The sequence below is a fragment of the Toxotes jaculatrix genome, chromosome 4, assembly GCF_017976425.1.
Source record: "Toxotes jaculatrix isolate fToxJac2 chromosome 4, fToxJac2.pri, whole genome shotgun sequence".
Taxonomy (NCBI): domain Eukaryota; kingdom Metazoa; phylum Chordata; class Actinopteri; family Toxotidae; genus Toxotes; species Toxotes jaculatrix.
The window spans coordinates 30,274,394-30,295,524 of record NC_054397.1 but is presented as its reverse complement, the minus strand read 5'-3'; the positions used below and the strand labels follow the sequence as shown (position 1 = coordinate 30,295,524).

The window sequence follows — 21,131 nt, the reverse complement described above, 5'->3', positions numbered from 1 at the left end:
TGTTCCACACAACTCCAGAAATTAAATCCTTACTATTAGAAACATGACGGCTAGAATATGCTCTACATATTCTGAGCCTATTATCGCTTTTTTTTCTATCTGTGTTTTTCTGACCAATTGGTGCCAGAGTAAAGATCCAGTGGGCTTCCATGTTTAGCAGATGTTTAACCAAATGTCCTTCCCTCAGGTTGGGTGTAACCCTCTTCATACAGATGAACCATAAGAGATGCAGCTGATTCCTTTTTTTTTTTTTTCCAAACTATCCATGTTCCCATGCCTTATGTTCAGCCAGAAAAGAACAGAATCATCTACATTAAGATGAATTTAAGAGTAAAAATGAATGGAAAACAGAATGAAAATGAATCCTTTTAGCTTTCATCCATATAGTGGTGTAAGTGATTTTTTTTCCCTTGGAAAGGAAGAAACATTGTGAATGTAGCTTAAATATTTTCCTAACACTTGGCTCACTGAAAATAGACTACCTATATAGTGCCACTAATACTGTTTAGTATAGGCTAACCTTGTGTGGACATACACTGACGATTCTGGAAAGCTTTCTCATCCTCACAGAAAAACTGGATTTAAGGGGGTTCTGTTTGTGCACACGTCTTCGTATTTTATTAATCAGTGAATCATGTCACTGTGCACCCCAGGAGAGAAAAGATCTAGTGATATCAGGTCATGTGAATCGTTATATACAAGATAAGATAGAATGGTGTGAGCTAATCCTGCAGTGTGCATCTGCTATGCCAGCGTTCATGTTCTCTGTATGAACTATCAGGTTCCTACAGCCTCATATTGGTCTCATAAACGCTGCTTTATGTTTAGCTGTCGGCTGCTCTCGGTTCCTTCTCGTGCCTCATCGGTATTCCTAGGCAATCCTCGGCGCGCGCCCCCAGTCCAGCAGCAGCAACGGCACGCGCATCTCAAGAGAGAGGATCCGCAGAGCTCGAGACGCTTCTGAGCGGACCTGGAATGACGCCATGAACTCGCATCGTGTGTGATGGAGGTGATGTTTCGGTAGGAACCGCTACCGTGGGCTGCTGCGGCGTCGTGTGAGGAGCATCAACACCACCATGAAGCTGCTGTTTGTGGTGACACTCTTATGGCGGGAGGCGTTGTGCGGATCTCCGAGCGTCCAGATCGGTAGGATTTTCCTTTCTGTCATCGCCCCACCGTTCTCCTCTTTACCTCCCCCGTTCATCCGTCCGTCTAAATTATTCTCACTGTTGGTTTTTCTTCTGTCCCCATTCATCGGTCCCCGTGTCTTGCTTCCATTATCGCGGGCCTCTCACATCTCTGTCCTCCTTACCGCTTTCAGTAACGAGAGGCCTCATGGCAGTACAGCGGCCGCTGGAGTGTTCTAATTATGTCAGCATTGTCATCTTTTATATGTGCTTATATGTGCGTGCATCTCACTAGCAGTGCAGAGTGTGACGCGCGCGCGCGCGCTGGTCTTTAAGGTGTTAGCTGCCACTGAGCTAAAGACAGGTAAATGCAAGATAATTCAATTCAGCACTTCAGACGTGTTTTCCTGACATCAGCTCCTTGTTGGACCTGCAGATACAGGTTCTATATATAACGACCCTTGCAGGACTGGATTTTGAGATGCATGCCAGTACATCAAAGCACGACCGACCAAATCAGACATAACTTACAGTTATTACAGATGTTTTTCCACTGATCGAATTTAAATAGTACATTAGTATTTATTTATTTTATTATTTAACACAATTCTGTTGCAATATAATATATCCACTGTATTTTATAACATTACACCCCCAGTATCACATGATAAAGGTGTATTACACGATCCATTATAAAGTTATTAATAACAAACCTTTATTAATATATATTTTTATTTAGCTGTCATCTATTTTTTCCGGTTTTGCTGTATCTGTATATTTTTCATTTATTTTTCCCTTCAGTGATTACAGCACTGCTGTGATTTGCTTTTGTCTCAGTTCTCACAGTTTGAATGTGCAAACTCTTATCAACTTATCAACTTATTAATGCTTATTTTGGGGTTCAATTTCACACAACATGCAAAATGAAAACAAGTGTATCAAATTAAAATAATGCACGTTGCATGATGTTTATCACAGCAGCATTATTGTAAACACTTCAATAGCCCAAAATATTCATCATTATATGCATTAAAACAACGATGTTTCATGAACAGTTTATTTTGCTTTTTGCGTCTTAAAAAGTTGTGCGAGCATGTGGACAGAGCTGTCAGCAGCTGTCAGATGGATACAGAATTCCTTCTGGTCCTTCTGGAAAATTTTCAGGAACAGCAGTTAGTGTGGGTGATGCTACACACTCTAGATCTGAACATTCCATTCAATTCACATCCATTATAAAATCTGACAGGCAAAAAAAAAAAAAGCTTAAAACTGCAGTTTCTTAAAAAGACATGCTAGGTATCAAAATACTGATTTAACCCAATATGGTCTGAAATCCTGTGGACCCTCTTTCTGCATGAAACAATGATGAAGCAATATGGCTCCAAAAAGGACCCCCTTAGGGTTTGATCACTTTTTCGACGACTTCTGTGCCGAAGAAGCGAAATAAGAAAAACTAGAAAATCTCTGGAGAAATTTTGGAAATACCAGCTACTTGGCGTGTATCCAGGATATTTACCTGCCAGATGCTGGTTGTGATGGTAGCATTCATGCTGTAGTAACTGAAGGACTATGAATAATTGTCTTTTTGATTATAATTGTATATTTGTGCCATTGATAGGCCTACTAACGCCTCGGGGTCTGAAATGGGTGCTTAAATGACTGGTACAAGTGTTGATGGCAGTAGCAGTATCACAGAGGTTCACACACACACACAGTCATGTCTGAATTACTACAGAGGACATTATGTGGACTTTCATTCATGTCCCAGAGTCTCACCCTAACCCTGACCGGTATAACTACAGGTGTCAAGGCCTTGTTAGTATCGCCAGCCACAGCTGTGTTGATCTTCCTTAAAGCTGCTGTTTGATATTTCCTGCTGGGGTACCTCTCATGATGCCATGGCCCCCATTAGACTAAGAGTTAATTAATCTAATTAGCCAATCAGTGTCAGAATTGTCCGCTTCTGCCCAGATACTGCTAAGTCATTGGCTGCTAGGGTGACAGGCCCCCTAGACCACAGTATAAATGCACCATAGACTGTACGTATAAATGGATGTTGACTCTAGGTCTGAAAGTGAAGCCAATGCTGAAGTGCCTTAAAGTGCAATACCACTGAGGGCCATTCAAACCCCTTTCAAAACTGCCTTCTTCACTCATGAAATTCTAAGTCAATACATTTTTTCCACAAGTCATTATGGTGTCATTAGCTAAATTTACTCCATCTGATCCGTGATCTGATGGTCCATCTGAAAATAATTCCGTAATTAATTAGATAGCCGTGGCTGGTTTGACTGACGTGCCTGGTCTGGAGTGATTCATAGGCTGTTTGGATGAAGCCAGGAGGATCATTAATAATTACTGTTATTTCTCTTTATTTGTCGGTGGAGTAAACATTTTCCACAAGTCATGCTGTTTCGGTGCGTGTTCTTCAGTTAATTGTACCAACAGTTCCTCCAACAATTCTGGTATCCAGTTTTGGTAAGTAAATGTTTTTTAATGGTTTCCATTTTTAATAGACTTCATATATGCAGTTTTGAGTTAAGCAAAATGTGTACAAAGCACCAGAAATGTTGGTGCTTTTTTTCGTAGGTGCTCTGATCAGAGTAGGGTAGACAGCATCGCAAATAATAAAACAGTTAAAGCAAATTACGGATGCTCCTTGCTAGCCAAGCTAGAGAGCTATCGCTAGCTTTTCAAACACTGTTAAAGGTGTAAATTTGGCCAATGTTAAGCTAACAACGTTTGTTTTATGTTTCTGGCACATGCGACTAAGTCTAAGTGTATTGCGTTTGTATAATGTGCTAAATTAATGTATTGTCAAACCTTTCCATCAAGATGATAATGTTTAGGTCAATTAAATAGGGTTAAAACAGTAACGTTAACTTTCTACGTTGTCAGTAGGCAGTTATGAGAACCTGCTATATCTCTTAAGTAAAAGATGTGAAAAGGTTGTACTCTTGTACACTCAAATCATTAATGTGATGTTGTACAGCTGTGTACAGCCCGTTAGTTCTGTAGTGCAGACATCAAATGATCCTGGCTGAGAAAGAATAACATAACAGGAAACAGGTTTAATACATTTTACGAAGAGATCCTCAGTTCTTCAGCAGCACTGGCAGACAGTAGGATATAGCTTTTATGGGTGTGTCCATATTACAAAAACAAGTGTGTTCTCATGTACAGTACACAATGGATAGAAGAGAACTTGTCATGTATGAGTTTGTTCATTTAATACTAAAAGTTCATACATGATCGTCCTCAGCTGAATTCTCCTGTCCTGGAAAGCTGCTATATGTGATTCATTGTGATCCACCATGTTTTAACTACAGTGTTTGTCTTTGACTGTAATTCCAAAGGTTTCCACACTGAAAACTGAACGACCTGTGCCAACAGAATGAAGACCTCATGTGTGAAGCTGTGTATTTGGTGATGATGCCAGAAAACCACATGCAGTTCAGCTTCCTCTGATGAGAGAACAGACCAACTTTTTAGGAGTTTCATGTTCTGTCCTCAGTATTCTCACATTGAATTTTATGCATTGGAGGTGATGATAGTAACACAGGATTTTAAAAATATTAAACTGGAATTAAGTAATGGATCAACTGTAGCACAGTCACCGCCTTCACAGGTGAAAGTCTTTCCCATTTGACATCTGGAACTGGCCAACCAGATGTGTAATACAGGAGCCAAATGTGACTCCTGTAATAGATGTGTGCTGCTGTAACCACTGTAGAGCTATGTTTTAGGCAGACAGACTGTGTACAGAAGATTAAATTCAGAGCAGTTAGGTTAAATAACTGATATTGCATTTCATTGTATGATTTTTCATTTGATGGAGACTCCAGACTGTCAGTGTAGAACAGCTCATGTACACAGTTTTATTCCTAACTACAGTTATTGTAGTTGAAAATGTTTAATGTGCCTTTGTGATCACAGTTTTCTGTTACATTGAATTTTAAATAAATCTACTGTAAATTATTGGTATTGAGTGCATTTTCTATTAACTATGTTTTACTTACCATTACTATCACAAGGCTAGGTTAAAAGATATTTTTGGAGAATTTTTTTCAGGGATGGCAGTGTTGGTGATGCCTTTGAACGTTCCACACAACACACACCCATTATAAAATCTGACAGTCAAAAAGGGCATAAAACTTTTTGAAAAAAACGTACCAGGTATCAAAATACCGTACCTACATATGTGTACATATATTACAGTTACATAATCAGATTGCAAGGCAGACTTGAGTGGAGAAACTTGGTCATGAGTGGCCAGTGAGCCCAGTCTTCGAATACATGTGCAGCACACTGTCATGCACATGAATGTCAGGTACACAGAGACGGCTAATTCTTTAAGATGTTTCACCTTCACCTGAAAGGCTTCTTCAGTTCTAACTGACTGGTGTGGAATCCAGGTATTTACCTTATTGTGGGGTCGTTAACACCTTGAGGGTCTTTGTGTGACATGTGACATGTGAGTCATTGTCCCACCCTGGCATCATGTGAGATATTATAGGGTCACATGAGTCATGGTGTGAATGGGTGTTGAGCTGTCTAGGGATCCCAAAATTGCATTATAAGTAGTTGATAAATGGTGACCACCTCCTCTGTTGAGTGATGGCCATTCCATTTTGACACTGATAGCTTCTTTGACTCCTCTTTCAACCAGTGGTCTTCTCTGGCCAAAATGTGAACGCTGCTGTTCTCAGCTGTGCTCTTCTGTACAATTGCCATTCCTTTGTGAAGTGGTTGTTTTGTTTGTCCAGTGTACAGGTCCGTGGATTCCTCACTGCACTAACTGCGTTGCTCTGCATATGTCTGGGTGTTTTTTCCTTATGGTGGACGAGCTTCTTCCTTGGAGTGCTGCTGGGCTTGAAGTGTACAGGGATGTGTTTTTTGTTGAAAAATTCTCCTGATTTTCTTAGATACTCCTGCAACATAAGGGATAACACTTAGCTTTGTTTGTGGTCCTTCTCCTCTCTGTCTGCCTGCTTTGGAAGGACCACATAGTGGTGGCTGATGGACCTTAAAATTGTTCCGTGATTACACTGTAGTAAGATAAGATAAGCTTTATTTGTCACATGCACAATTATACATAGTACAATGTACAGTGAAATGTGTTTTTGTACCTGAACCATTAGTGAGAACACAGAACAATGTCTGTCAGCACACAGAATAAGAATAAAATAAGATATATATCTGGAAATATAGAAAATAAAAATAAGATAAAATAAAATACAAAATATATAATGTGCAGTAATGTGGTTCTTGTGCATATTGGAATGCAAGTCCTGTTTAAGGCTCAGAGTTGAGCAGGCAGGTGGCTTGGGGGAAGAAACTCCTCTTCATGCTCTCAGTCCTAGTCCTCAGGCAGTGGAATCACTCACCTTCTTAATGTTTTGTTGAGAACGTTTAACACATTTTTAGAAATTGTTTTTTGTTATTTTTATAAATTCAACCTTGCTAATCATTGTTTTTAAATCATTTCATCTAATCAATTGTGTACTGTGATGGAAAATATTGTGAGCTGAAGGAGGGAGTTCTCAGATACTTCAGATGTCTTAAGAGGATTTATTGCGGCTTGATGCATCAAGGAGAAAAGTGATGAGCAATACCACTTTAATAAGTTAAGCAGAGTAATACCATCCCAAATCTGAAGCTGTCCTTTTGGAAGGGCGTACTTAAACCCACGTATCCTCACATGACTCAGACTCACATCTTGCAGCCTATATGTCCAAATAGGTTAAATGCTTCCTCTAACCATCCCTCTTCATACATGTGTGCAGACTCTATTGGATACCTAAATCTAAACATGAACGTCTTACCTAACTTATGCTGACTTCTGCCTTAATCACAGAAGGACACTGCACAACTATCTGACCCTGAGAATGTCTGGAGCTGCATACCTCTCCTTGAATGTATACCTCTGCCAGCACATACTTATCAATAGGGCCTTGGTTGCTATGGTTACTGCAGATTAGAACAGGGCAGCCTCACACTATCAACCATGGTAGAAGTTAACTCTGAACCACTGCTTACTTGATCTGTGTGGAACCTTTTATGTGAAGAAAAAAGAACAGAATTAAAGGAAGAAAATTTCTTTTCGACACTGGTGAGGTGAATCTCCCAAACTCTTCCGGGTGCAGAAGTTCCACTGACAGGCAAAGAGGCATCTGGTGCAGTCTGTTACCACCACAAAAAACAGCCAGTGAAGAGAAACGAGGAATTAATGATTAGCTAATCTGACGAAGACAGTTGTCACACAGTCAAAAGTGCATCACATTATAGACAACACTCTAGAACATTCCTATTTGATTCAGTAAACGTTCCTCTGTTTATTATTGTTATCAGCAAAGTTTGGTGTACACATTCATGCAGGAGACTTCTCATTTTTAGTTGCACTGACTGCTGTTTTCACTGGTAAATAGAGACAGACTTTTACTAAATCCACATTTCTTTGCAGATTTTATGTGGATGTAACTGCTGGAATGCGTGTATATTTTTTGGTGTTTACTGAGCATCTTTGGCATGAGTTAAAGCCTGTATTTTTAGGTTTTAGCTGCAGAAACAAATGAAGTGCTGTCAAAACTACTGCCAGCAGAAAGTCTTTCATACAGGAATTAGATTGGATAAAATGCTAATATTATATCATCAGCCCTATCAGCCCTAATTTGAAAACCTCAAATTAGGGCTGGGCGATATGGCTTAAAAATAAAATCTCCGATTTTTTCACAGGAAACCCAATCTGCGATTTTAACCGATTGTTTCCGCTTTCCTGAGAGCAAACTACAATTCATAAAAATATCATTCAAAAAACGTTTTTATTGTATTGTATTTTATTTTGTTTTGATTTTTCTTTCTGAGATTTTACCTTTACTTTGGAAAGGAAAGTGCTAAATACAAATCTTAAAACATGTAAACAAGATGGCCCTACCTTTGTAAACAACAACCAAGCTTTCAAAAGCTTAAAACAGAATTCAAATTCAAATCCAAATTCAGCTGGACAGATTCCAGACAGATTGCAGTTTATGTCCAAAGCACTGGAGATTAGGCCACTCATTTTCTTTCAGAGCTTTGATTATGTTGGTGCCACTGTCTGTTGTCATGCAGACCAGTCAGTCTTCAGCGAGATTCCAGGAGCTCAGAGCATCTTTTAACCCCTGCGCAATTATGTCACTTTTGTGCTCATCGGCGCTCAACGCCCCGCAGGGCCAGCTTGTTGATGATAAAATGTGCCGTTAAACTCATGTAGGGTGGCGGAGTGAAAAGACACCTCCTCCAACTCTCTAGCGATCTTTTCACGAGTGCAGTTCTACAGGTGTGGTAAGGCAACTTCGCCAAAATACTTGCAGCTTGGTAGCACATACCTGGGATCGAAAGTTTTCAGCATATAAAGAAATCCCGGCTTCTCTACAGTGTAAATGTGCACCATGTCTTTAGCAATATACAACGCAACAGAATCAGTGAGCGCTTTCCACTGGGCTCCTTTGTTATACAGGACACATTTAGAAAATGATTCTCCCAATGTAGGTTGTTTTTTTGCAGGCCTTTTCTAGGCTACAACGTTCCCGTGCATCTCGACATTCCTCCCACTCGGCTGCATGCCTCTGTTTGAGATGCTGAAATAAGTTAGTGGTACTGCTACCTTTGGTTGCAACAACCTTTAAACAGAATTTGCAAAGTGTCTATGTTTGTTCTGGATCTGATGCTGCAAAACCGAACCACCTCCAAACTACGGACGATACTGAGCCTTTTTTAGGGGTGAGCTGGCTCCTGCCATGTTGATTTACTGTGTCTCTGTCAGATACAGGTGGGGGAGGGGCTAGCCCACAGTGAACTACGGGAGCCCAGAGTGTGTGTCTGCGGTGGAAGTTTAATGAAAAAAAAAAAACGATTTTCATGAAAAATAAATCGACCTACAGAGTAAATTCGAATTAATTGATAAAATCGTTCTATCGCCCAGCCCTACCTCAAATTATTTAGCAGACTCAGTGCTCTTTGTGACTGATGAAGGCATGAATTTATGAAGCACAGTGCTTCCTTGTCCTGAATAAGGTCCCAAGTAAATCCCATGTTTCACAAAGCCCATGGATGGGTTTGGGGAGTATTCTTTATATAAAAAAAGTTGACGTTATATTTAGCCACACTCTTTGCTATAGTTTTCAATTTTCTATTCATGTACTGCTGGTCATCTGCTAACATTCTGCAATAATGATCAGAGATGATTGTCTCCTCCAAGCTTTTAATCATTTGTGTCACGCCCAGGGGTGGCAGAGACAGGAAGGAGGACCCAAACACAGGAGGCAGGCATGATCAGCCAAGTGTTTTAATAAGGAGTTTTTAAACTGTGACAGCTCCTTTACTGTAAACAGTACAGACATATATAACACATCAGTGTCTTCACTGAAGCCTTGTGATGCTCATGGTGAAAAAAAATTTGATGATAGGACTGTTCACGTGATGAGGGCATTATTGATGCCAAGGTTTGGCTAATATCCTGTTGTCTGCTGAGGATACAGAGCGGTTTGTCTGTTTTTACTGTCGGCCATCTTGTCCTCTCCGAGCAAGAAATATCAAACAGCAGCTTTAAGGCAGATCAACACAGCTGCTGCTGATGATGTTAGCAAGGCTTTGATACCTGTAGTGACACTGGTCAGGGTCAGGAATAAGACTCCAGGACATAAATGAAAGTCCACATAGTGTCCACTGTAGTGATTCAAACATGACTGTGTGTGTGTGTGTGTGTGTGTGAACCTCTGTGATACTACTGCTGCCATGATCACTTGTAACAGTCATATTAGCACCCATTTCACAGCCTGAGGAATTTGTAAGACTATCAATGGCACAAATACAATCATCCATTGTAGTACCCTTCAGGTACTACTGCATGAATGCTATCATCACAACCAGTGTCTGGCTGCCCTGCAGTGCTCCGTCACATCCACTTGTACAAATACATCTGACAGGTAACTATCCTGGATACACACCAAGCAGCTGGCATATCCAAAATTTCTCCACAAATGTTCTAGTTACATAATAACCTATTCAACGTGAGCTGGCTGACTGAAATGAAGCTAAGTGTACAAAGCAGTTCAGGCAGCCCAACTACAGACTGCTGCTACACTCACATGACATGCTCTTGTCACTGCAACACATATCCAACACAGCCTTTTAATCATGGCAGCATATTTAAGCTGTCAGCGCTCTGCTGCCACACTGCTCACCTGAAAGCAGTGCTGCAACTTGCTGTCACTGCTGCTACCACGCTGTCATCATTTTACATGCCCCACCTCCATCTCAGCATTTACCTGTAGACTCTGCTGTACATATTCTACAATACATAACAGTCTATTACAATAATTTACGACACATGATTGGGCTGGTCGACACTAATTACAAATCATGATGAGAAGCACTAAGGTCTTCCACAGAATGCAGCCTGGTGTGAGGAGTGGCAAAGAATCCATTGTCTGAGGAGTGCAGAGTACAGGAGGGGTGTGGGGGGTTGTAACACCAAAGTCTGTGGGGCTCATCCTGCAGAATGTCATGGCAGTCCATCAAATTGTTGTTGTTGTAGCTTTATCAGTCTGGACCAAAGTGGTGGATTGACTGACAGACATGCTACTAGCATGGCAAAAAAACACACCAGTTACCTGCACCGTTATACCAGATGGCATGATGTGCTGGGCATGCTGTGGTTCTCTGCTTTAACTTTTTTCTGGCATGCCTTCTTTCAGAAGCTAAAAAAAACACCACAATCTTTATCAGTCATGATAATGACAGTGGACGCAACTAATAAAAATGGATCCAAGTTGATTTTTAGAGAAATAAAGGTCAGCTTGGTGGCATAAGCAAACTCTTGTTTGTTTATTTTCCCTACACTAATGTTTCATTCAACGTGGTTTCACTCCTTATTTTTCCCTGGTCTTCCAAACCCCCTCTGCACTGGTTCTATTCCTCCTTCCAGGGGGGGCTGCCCCACAGTTTGAGAACTACTGCTGTAAAGCATCAAACGAGTGCCAAACAACTGGACACAGATGGCTACTTGACGTAGAGTGTCAAATACATGAATCCCACGTGTTGGAATTGATTCTGGTATCAATTAAATCCTAACAATACCTTAAGCTTGGTACAGACCAAAAGACTTAAACATGTTAGGACTGGACACTGAACTTGCACAATGTGCTCAATTTTTTGGTCAGAATGAAGCGCATTCTCTCTTTCACTGGGGAAATCCAGAAACACCTCATTTAGTCGGCCAGAATCCTGTGAGAACTTCTCTTACATTCCTCTACCAAAATAGAAACAGATCAACAGTTTGTTATGCTAATTTATACTTCCATATTGGTGGAAAGGGAAAAGAAAGGATAAAATGAAAACACTTTGGATAAGATGGTGGATGGAGAGGGCTTATACAATCACAGCTACGTCCTCAGTCACAGGTGTGGACTGTGTGGGTGCTCTCTGTGCATCACTTTGTCGCTTGTTTAAATAGCTTACCAGTGTGATCATCAGTACATGCAGTGGACCTGTGTGTGTGTGTTATATGCCTGGCTGTATGTGTGTTTGGTGAAACCCACTGTCTTATTATTATGTCTTCCGCTTGCAAATGTGAGTTCCAGATTCCATTTATAAATATTAAGCATTTTAAAAATAATCAGTATCTGTATGCAATATCCAGTGGATCAGAGGACAAACTGTTTGATTTAATTAAACTGGTTACTGTAGCTGACCCATACTGGAACAGACTGGGTGATGATCTGATCACCTATCATTATTTCTTTGTTCAACAGGAGAGTTTTGCTGGAATGTTTGGTAAATGCGTAAAAAGGAGGCCTTTGGTATGAAGTTAAACAGTCCCCTCCTCACTACAGTCAGTTTCTACTGTCCATGACTCTATTAAAAGACCACGAAAGGAGTCCTGACTAAGTTAATGGCCATTATTAATAGTAGCCTTGTTTCTGTTGGCAGAAGCTCTCAAAGCATGTTAAGGCTTGTCAGCTTGTCAGTCACACAAGATAATACCTCAATGCAAGCAGCCATACTTGCTTTATACGGCCCCAGCCTCATTGCTTAGGGCCAAACGTTGTGCGTGGAACTATGACCTCATTCTGCCAGCTTCACCACAAGTAGTGCAGCTGAGCTGAGGTAGAATGTTTGAATTGATTATTTGTTTCTTCCTCTGCAGTGCATGTTTGATAATGATTGATAAAAAGACTGAATTGCAAAGATGCCGGTATGCGCTCGGTGATCACAATCACACAATATTCACACAAATCACACAAACCAGTGGTGTTTTCACTGGGTAACCCTTCATGACTGACTGATCTCTGCTGCACTGAGGCAGCTCCACACAGTGTCCAGATGATTCTGCTAGGATGTAGTGGGACTGTGGATGTACATTCTTTTGGCCAGCTGAGGCCTGTGACAGAGCCAAAGGAGCAAATTAATTATTTAAAAAAATATTTATTTACTTATTAGAGTTCTGAATATCCACAATGTATTATTATTACAGGTTTATGGTCTCTCAAATCTACAGTAGTTTGTTAGACTAGGGGTCATCTAATGCTGTATTACCACAAATAGATTCCAAAGTGTTTGTAATTTTTCCGGACAGAGACACTGGAGAGATGAATGAAAGGTGAATATCATTTACCATTGTGCCTGTTTTAGTGTTAAGCACATAATATACATACCCAGCTCTGATTGAGCAGCTGCTGTTGTACTGGTGGACAACTGTGGTTCATATCCCAAGCACAGTGTTTTCAAGCATGGTTTAAGTCCCTGTAGCTTATTAAAGTGATATTATATTGATTTATTGACCAAGAGAAATATCACACTATTAATCCTTTTGAGTCGTGTTCCTCTCACATTGGTTTGCAATGCATTAGCCATCAGTTTGGTTTTAGTAGTTTGGCTAACTTGAAATAAATGTTTGGACAGCTTCAATTCAGCACATATTCTGTCTGTCCTTTGCAAAGGAGCAAAAGATATTTGTTCTTTATGGTAACGTTTCCCAGAGTCCCCAGAAGTTAATACAATGACGGAATGTGCTGTCCTTCTTCCCCACAAATAAATGAAGGAGCACAGGGGAGATGAATTAGTCCAAAGGCAAAAAACGAGGAATCAAAAACTAGACCAAAAAACACCAGGAGTCCTTGATGTATCTGGTGACGAGTGACTGGAGAACCAGGATTTAAGCACCACAGGGCTGAAGAGGCATGGAGGAGAAGGTGTGCCGGCTGGTGCAGTCAGGAGCTGAGTGGAGTGCAGGGGGTATGTCCACGCCCGGATACAGATAAACAGAGAGGGAGAGACAACACAGGAAACACAAGGGAAGGGGAAGAAACTGGGAGTCTTGGACATACGCAAGACATGTCTATTATTGCACTGCCACTTGTTGAATTCTTTTGTCCACTGGTTGAGTGGACCTATTTTGCAAATGACATAAATCATATCAAAAAATTTAAAAAACATTTAATGAGAAATTATTAATTTATAACCAAATGCTGCCAAACTGGCACCAGATCAGCATGTACACGCATGCCAACACACCATCAATGTACACACAAACACACACACATACACACACACACAAAAAAAAGGTGGAGAACCACTGGTCCCCAAGGAGCAATATAATATTTATGATCATATATTGTGTCTAAATACACAACTTTCAGAACCCAAGACCAAAATCTGGTTTGGGAACACTTTTAATGCTGGTTTAGTAAATTAGGATTTTAAATTTAATGTGCTCTTGTTTGGAGAGGCAAACAGATTTAAGCTGTGACTTCTCAATTCAGTGGCTTTTTGATCTATACTTCAAAGTAACACAGAGCAATGACTGGGTTTAACTGATGGGAATTTATTGACTTCTGTCGACTAACAGGATAAAAACAAAGCTTCATATCAAGTAAAGATGCACAGAGGGATCAAATGAATAATGTTAACTAGCAGATAAAACGACTATTAGTGACATGATAAAACAACACAGATTTCACATCAGTACATCACTCACAAACCTTCAACATAATGCAAATGATTAATTTGATCAGTAGCAAATAAAATACGGTTTCTAACACCTAAATGAATGGGGATAACACAACAGCCCTTTGATTAATAGTCATATCAGAACATTTAGATTTTCTGTGTCTTAGTCAAAACTGTTAGCGTCTTTATATATTGTTTAAATATAATTCAGCTGTTTCTCTTGATGTTTTCTTGTCCTCTGGTTTGTCTGACCATTGTCCTGTTTGTGTGTCTGTCTCAGGTGGTTTATTCCCGAGGGGTGCAGATCAGGAGTACAGTGCATTCAGAGTTGGCATGGTTCAGTTTGGGATGGCAGATTTCAGACTAACTCCACACATAGACAACCTGGAGGTGGCCAACAGCTTTGCTGTCACTAACTGCTGTAAGTACCAGTTTCCTTATTATGATCACAGTTTGATAAATTACAGATGTTATTATTGAACCAGATAATATGTATATGCTTTTATGTTACTGAGATATTACAAGTTATTAATTATTAGTATTAACAGTACAGAGATTGGACAGTGTCCTATACTTTTGAGTTTGCTATCAGTGTCAAAAGCAGGTGTTATTGTATATTGTTCTCATTTTCAACAAATCTCATGATAAAACCCAAACCACTATGTTTGTTCATTTCTTACTACCTTCTGCTTTCTGTACTCTTTAGCTCTCAACTTCAAACCCCCCGGTTCCTTTTGAAGATGTAGATCTTCAAAAGCAACTTCAAGTTATATAGTTTCCAGTTTGAGATTGAAAATTAGAGTGTGAATGTCAGAAATTACTTACTGTGAGTTCAAGTTCTGACATCCACTTCGACAAAATAAACCGCAGCTTCTCATTATCAGTGGGTGCTGACGACCTTTCACCCTTCAGCAGATGACATACATCCCCAGTGGCAGGTCATATTAGCTGTCAGTATTTATTCTTAATTCTGTGATATTTCTGTAAATTCCACTTGGATTTTCATACATTGACAACAGCACTGAGAATGTGAATAGTTGCTTTCTTGAAAAAGACAAAATTAGCCTGTTAGTATTTTTTTCATTTTTCAGATCAAATTAAGAACAAAACATATTTTACCTATTGGAGTCCCTTTACCTTTCAGAAGAGTGTTAATTCCTCCGGTGTACAAAAGCTCAGTGTGAGTTAGCAACAAACTTTTTATTCACCTGCTGTTTAACATAAATAATAATATGACTGAAGCAGTGTCCATGAAAAGCTGTAGCTTTAGTAATTTAGTAATTTCACTGAACACCACTGATCACTGAACAAATCAGAGGTGTGGGTATTGACTCAGAGGTTTGGAATCAGGCTACTCTCTTGACTGGATGTGACAAATTTCAGTGCTTATATACACCGATCAGGCATAACATTATGACCCCTGACAGGTGAAGTGAATAACTGATTATCTCTTCATCATGGCACCTGTTAGAGGGTGGGACATATTAGGCAGCAGATTTTGTCCTCAAAGTTGATGTGTAAGAAGCAGGAAAAATGGGCAAGCGTAGGCGTAGGGATTTGAGCGAGTTTGACAAGGGCCAAATTGTGGTGGCTAAACGACTGGGTCAGAGCATTTCCAAAACTGCAGCTCTTGTGGGGTGTTCCCAGTCTGCAGTGGTCAGTAGCTATCAAAAGTGGTCTAAGGAAGGAACTGTGGTGAACTGGCGACAGGGTCATGGGCGGCCAAGGCTCATTGATGCACGTGGGGAGTGAAGGCTGTCCCGTGTGGTCTGATCCAACAGACGAACTAATGCTGATTCTGATAGAAAGGTGCTAGAATGTGCATCGCAGTTTGTTGCGTATGGGGCTGCATAGCCGCAGACCAGTCAGGGTGCCCATGCTGTGCATCAGCGAAGCACCAACAATGGGTGCGTGAGCATCAGAACTGGACCACAGAGCAATGGAAGAAGGTGGCCTGGTCTGATGAATCACATTTTCTTTTACATCATGTGGATGGCTTTCGTTGCGTATGCGTCATTTATCTGGGGAACACCTGGCACCAGGATGCACTATGGGAAGAAGACCGCAGTGGAGGCTCGTATCACAGATACGTACCACCTACCTAAGCATTGTTGCAGACCATGTGCACCCTTTCATGGATGATGGCTGTGGCCTGTTTCAGCAGGATACTGCACTGTGCCACAAAGCAAAAATGGCTCAGGAATGGGTTGAGGAGCACAACAACGGGTTTGAGGTGTTGACTTGGCCTACTACAGGCATATCTGGGATGTGCTGGACAAACAAGTCCAATCTATAGAGGCCCCACCTCGCAACTTACAGGACTTAAAGGATCTGCTAACATCTTGGTGCCCCAGCATACCTTTAGGGGTCTAGAGGAGTCCATGCCTCAACAGGTTAGGGCTACTCTGGCTACTAAAGGGGGACCAACACAATATTAGGCAGGTGGTCATAATGTGATGCCTGATCGGTGTATATATTATCCAGTCTATCTAGCTCTATGTACCACCTGCAGGAGGGATTGTTTCCCCCCCCCCCCCCCACCCAGGGGAGTGTTTATCTGGTCGAGGTTGCCCAGCCACAGTTGCATAAGGGTCGGAGTTTAGGTCATTCCTGTTTTGTCTCCAGAGGAAGGACATTGTTCTCCAAAATACACAGGAAAAATAAAATATATTTCAAACAAGAAGTTAAAGTGCTGAATTTGCTGTTCAAAAAGTTTTATTGTAAACAATGGCAAAGAGCAAGCGCAGAAGCAAGAAAAAAAAAGTAAGGTCTTGAATAGGACTAGGTAAGTCTGCCAGCATCCATGACATGTCCTTACCCATCACTGAGAGAATACACCACACCAACTGTCAGGGGTAACTCATTGCAAGTGTATGTTATGGCAGTTTGGCCACAGACATTTGATTTGGTGTGTGATACTTTCTTACAAAAAAAAAAAAAATGGATGTGGTTATTTTTAACTGGGGCAGTGTGAAGTCGTGCTACGTTCCAAATTCAGCAACTGCAGAGCAAAGAGTAGAAACAATGGGAACAAGGTCTCTATGCATGCAGTATACTCTGCCTTCATCAGAGCATGATGTAATGATGGCCTGAGGCTCAGAGCTCTGCTATTTAAGTGCAGTGTATTGTGATAGCAGAGTCCTCTTTTTCTGCTGTCTACGCTCTTGTTATGCACCTGCTACAATACATATGAGGTTCAGACACAATGTCTCATTTACTTTAAAAAGACTACATTTGTATCTTATAAACAGGAAACCCTGCTTGTTACAGATTCCAAATGTTGGTACCTTTTTAAACAAAAAGGAACCACTAATGAATCAATCAATCATGTTGCACTGAATTAAGAATCTCACCATTTTTAGAAATCAGAGATTTCAGTTTTGAACTTTTAATACATTTGCAAAAATGTCTAAAAATATGTTTTCTCTTATACATATCTTATGTCATGATGGATTAATGAGGGCAAAAACATCAGTGTGCAAAAAGTGAAGGGTTTCATATACAACCTGTGCGTAGCTTTGCAGAAATGGTAACGGGTGAGATCTGATGCTCAACTATAAATCTGATAAATTGATAAGTTTGTGGCTTAAGGTAAAAGTAATCAATTTTAGAAAACTTAGCACATTTATTTTACAACATAGTGCTAAATTTACACACTTAGTCCAGTGGTAGTGGAGCATATGGATCCCTTTTTTGTAGAAGTCAGTTTTTTCGTCTGTGATTCACCTGAATGAAATAGTTTACCTCGAGAGTTGAAACTGGACTTTTTATTTCTAGAGTAAAGAACAAGGTCATTCAAGTAGGACAACTAAATATAGCCGACACACAGACACAAAGGACTTGTCTGTGTCCAGCCTTTAAGTAAAAAAAAATGCATGTCATAACAATACAGCAAATGTTTAGCTCCCTTTCAGAACATATTGTATATAATAATGATACAAATATTCTCTCTTAAATGGCTGTTGAAATTGAGAACAGCGGTAGATGTGAGCCAACAATCTAAATGAACAGTATACTATGCTTTTGTTTTTCAACTGACAGAAATGCAAACCCACAAACTGACTGAATCTTGTAATGGGATACCCCCTGTCCTGACTGCACAGAGGGGTGACCCCCTGTCCAAACCACTTTTCCACAGTGTGCACTGATTCAATTCAATTTTATTTATATAGCGCCTTCCACAATCAAAATTGTCTCAAAGCGCTTTACAGAGAACCAGAGCCTGACCCCAGAGCAAGCACTTAAGGCGACAGTGGCAAGGAAAACTCCCTTTTAACAGGAAGAAACCTTGAGCAGAACCTGGCTCAGATGGGGGACCCTCCTGCCGATGGCCGGGCTGGGTGAAAGGAGGAAAAGGAGGAAGATAGGACAGCTAGGAATGGAGGAGAGGGGGAGAAGGACATGAAGCATAATACAGACAATGTGGGTCAGCATTTACATTACAGTTAGTGAACAGTTATTGGATAATGTGTGCTCAGCAGATTAGAATTATGAAACAGAGCACAGAGGCAAAAAGCTGTCATGACTGGTAATTATTTACATTACAGTTTACAAAGAATATTAATCCAATATTTATCTGTAGCAGAATGGAACATTAAACATGTTAGAAATAGATCATTGTAAACAATAAACAGCAGCAGGTGGGTGGAGCCAGGACCATAGGACATGCAGCTCCGGAGCCAGAGGTACCTGCAGTAAGGTACAGAGAAAGAGAGACCAGAGAGAAACAAACACAGGACTACGGGACAGAGAGGACACAGAGTTAATGACATGTAATAAAGGCTAATAAATTTGAGAGTGGGTCTGAAGAGAGAAAGAGAAAGAAGAAGAAGTGCGCAGTAGATCATGGGATGTCCCCCAGCAGCCTAGGCCTATAGCAGCATAACTAGGGGATGATTCAGTTGCCTGAGCCAGCCCTACTAAGGGCTATATCCTTAACTGTAACAGTGTCTATAGAGATAATTGTGACTAACTATAAGTTTAATAAATAACTAGGACTGTAACTACAACTAATTATAAGCTTTATCAAACAAGAAGGTTTTAAGCTTCGTTTTAAAATTAGAGAGGGTGTCTGCTTCCTGAACCCAAACTGGCAGTTGGTTCCATAGAAGAGGGGCCTGATAGCTAAAGGCTCGGCCTCCCATTCTACTTTTAGAGATTTTGGGAACCATAAGCAAACCTGCATTCTGGGAACGAAGCAATCTGTTAGGATGATATGGTACTATCAGCTCTTTGAGATATGAAGGAGCCTGGCTATTGAGGGCCTTATATGTAAGGAGAAGGATTTTAAAATCAATTCTGGATTTTACAGGAAGTCAATGATGAGAAGTTAGTACAGGAGTAATATGATCTCTCTTGCTAATTCCAGTCAGTACTCTCGCTGCAGCATTTTGGATCAGCTGGATGCTTTTTAGAGAGTTAACTGGACATCCTGATAATAGGGAATTACAGTAGTCCAGCCTAGAAGTAACAAAAGCACGGACTAATTTTTCAGCATCACTCTGCGACAGAATGTTCCTAATCTTACTGATATTGTGCAGGTGAAAGAAAGCGGTCCTAGAGACTTGTTTTATATGTGAGTTAAAGGACAGATCCTGATCAAAAATAACTCCAAGGTTCCTCACAGTCGTACTGGAGGCTAAATTAATGCCATCCAGAGTAACTATATGATTAGATAAACTGTTTCTGATGGTGTGTGGAAACAGGACCTTTCACCCACAGGTGTGCCATAGATTTCAGACAGCCTTCAAAGAGACTGAAATTAGTCTGAAATTGTGAACTGAATTAGGACGTGAGAGCTCATTGAATGGTTTGATGGCTATACAAACAATGTGAATGTGCTATGGCCTTACTAATCACTGATTTCCAATGGGAAATGTTGGACTAATGTTTTCGACACAGGGAATGAGGGAATATCTGTAGGAAGAGGAAGCAATAAAGCTGCTCTGGAGGCCTGACATATGAACCAGCACTTTCCTAACACACTTGATGTTGGTTTTTGTTTTATTTGTTAGCTGCCCCTGGTCTCAAATGACATTCAGTAACATGTTAAAGACACAAGAAACTCAAAACTGTGAATCTGTTGTGTAATAGGTGTTAAACCTGTTATGATCAGCCCCTTGGTGGCTGTTTTGAACTCTTTTGACTGCTTTAGACTTTGGATGAACTTGTTATAGACTGTGGTGGACTTTTTGGATTCTTTTGTTGGACTCTGGTATGTTCAGCGCATGGTGAGTTTTGAAGATTTTTGTTGAAATCTTTATGTCTGAGGACTCTTGTCTAGGTTTCTTTGATTTTGTTCAGTAATTCCTGTCTTATTTTGAAATCATGTTACTCTTGTTTTGGTTCTCGAGTTCTTGATTTAGTTCTTCTTGTGTACCTGCTCCTGGTTTTGTAAGTTTTTCCTGTGTTATTGTGAAGCCCCGTGCTTTGTGTATCTGTTCTTAGTCTGCTTCCCGTCATTGTCTTGTTTCCCACCTTGTTGCTCTGCCCCGCCCCCAAACCTGGTTGCTTTCCAATTCCTGGTACTTCTGTGGATTTATCTCTGTGACTGTTGAGAAGTAAGGAGGGGTCCAGTCTTTCCTTCAGGTCTTTGCTATGAGGACACATTGAGTTTTGTTTCCTGGCTCTTGGACTTTGTAACCAGTGACTTCAGTTCTTAAAATATCATTGTTTTTAAGTCTGCCTGGTGAGTCTGCATTTGGATCCGTCTCTCGTGTTCCTGGACACAGCAGCAGTTGCAGGAAGACCAGCTATACTCTTCTGGCTGAGACTTGAAAGAAACTAACACTTGAGCCGCTCCTCATTGCTCCTTACCCTTTCTGTCCTGTTTCCTGAAACAGCATCATGATCTACTGCAGGAACTACCGGGGTGTATTACACGACCCTTGTGACCAACATTGGTGGAAGGTTAGGCAGCGAGAGGAACAGCATAATCTAAGTTCTGTTTATTTGCTGTTTATTTTCAGAGTGACTGAGAGTTGAGCACATTGAGTAAGGCTGCTACAGGTCCTT

At 40.6% G+C, this 21,131-nt stretch overlaps 1 protein-coding gene across 3 annotated transcripts in view; it reads left to right on the top strand.

Annotated features, from left to right (window-relative positions):
• Positions 1-1,070: 1,070 nt before the first annotated feature.
• Positions 1,071-21,131, top strand: part of LOC121180349 (glutamate receptor 2-like) — a 55,935-nt gene continuing 35,874 nt past the window's right edge. For 2 of the 3 annotated variants that reach the window (XM_041035684.1, XM_041035683.1), the window contains exon 1: positions 14,391-14,538. In XM_041035684.1, coding sequence (XP_040891618.1) covers positions 14,451-14,538 — 88 coding nt within the window. In that variant the 5' untranslated portion in view covers positions 14,391-14,450. Of the gene's footprint in view, positions 1,147-14,390; positions 14,539-21,131 lie in introns of those variants that run through there. The other variant, XM_041035682.1, reaches the window with a different exon arrangement.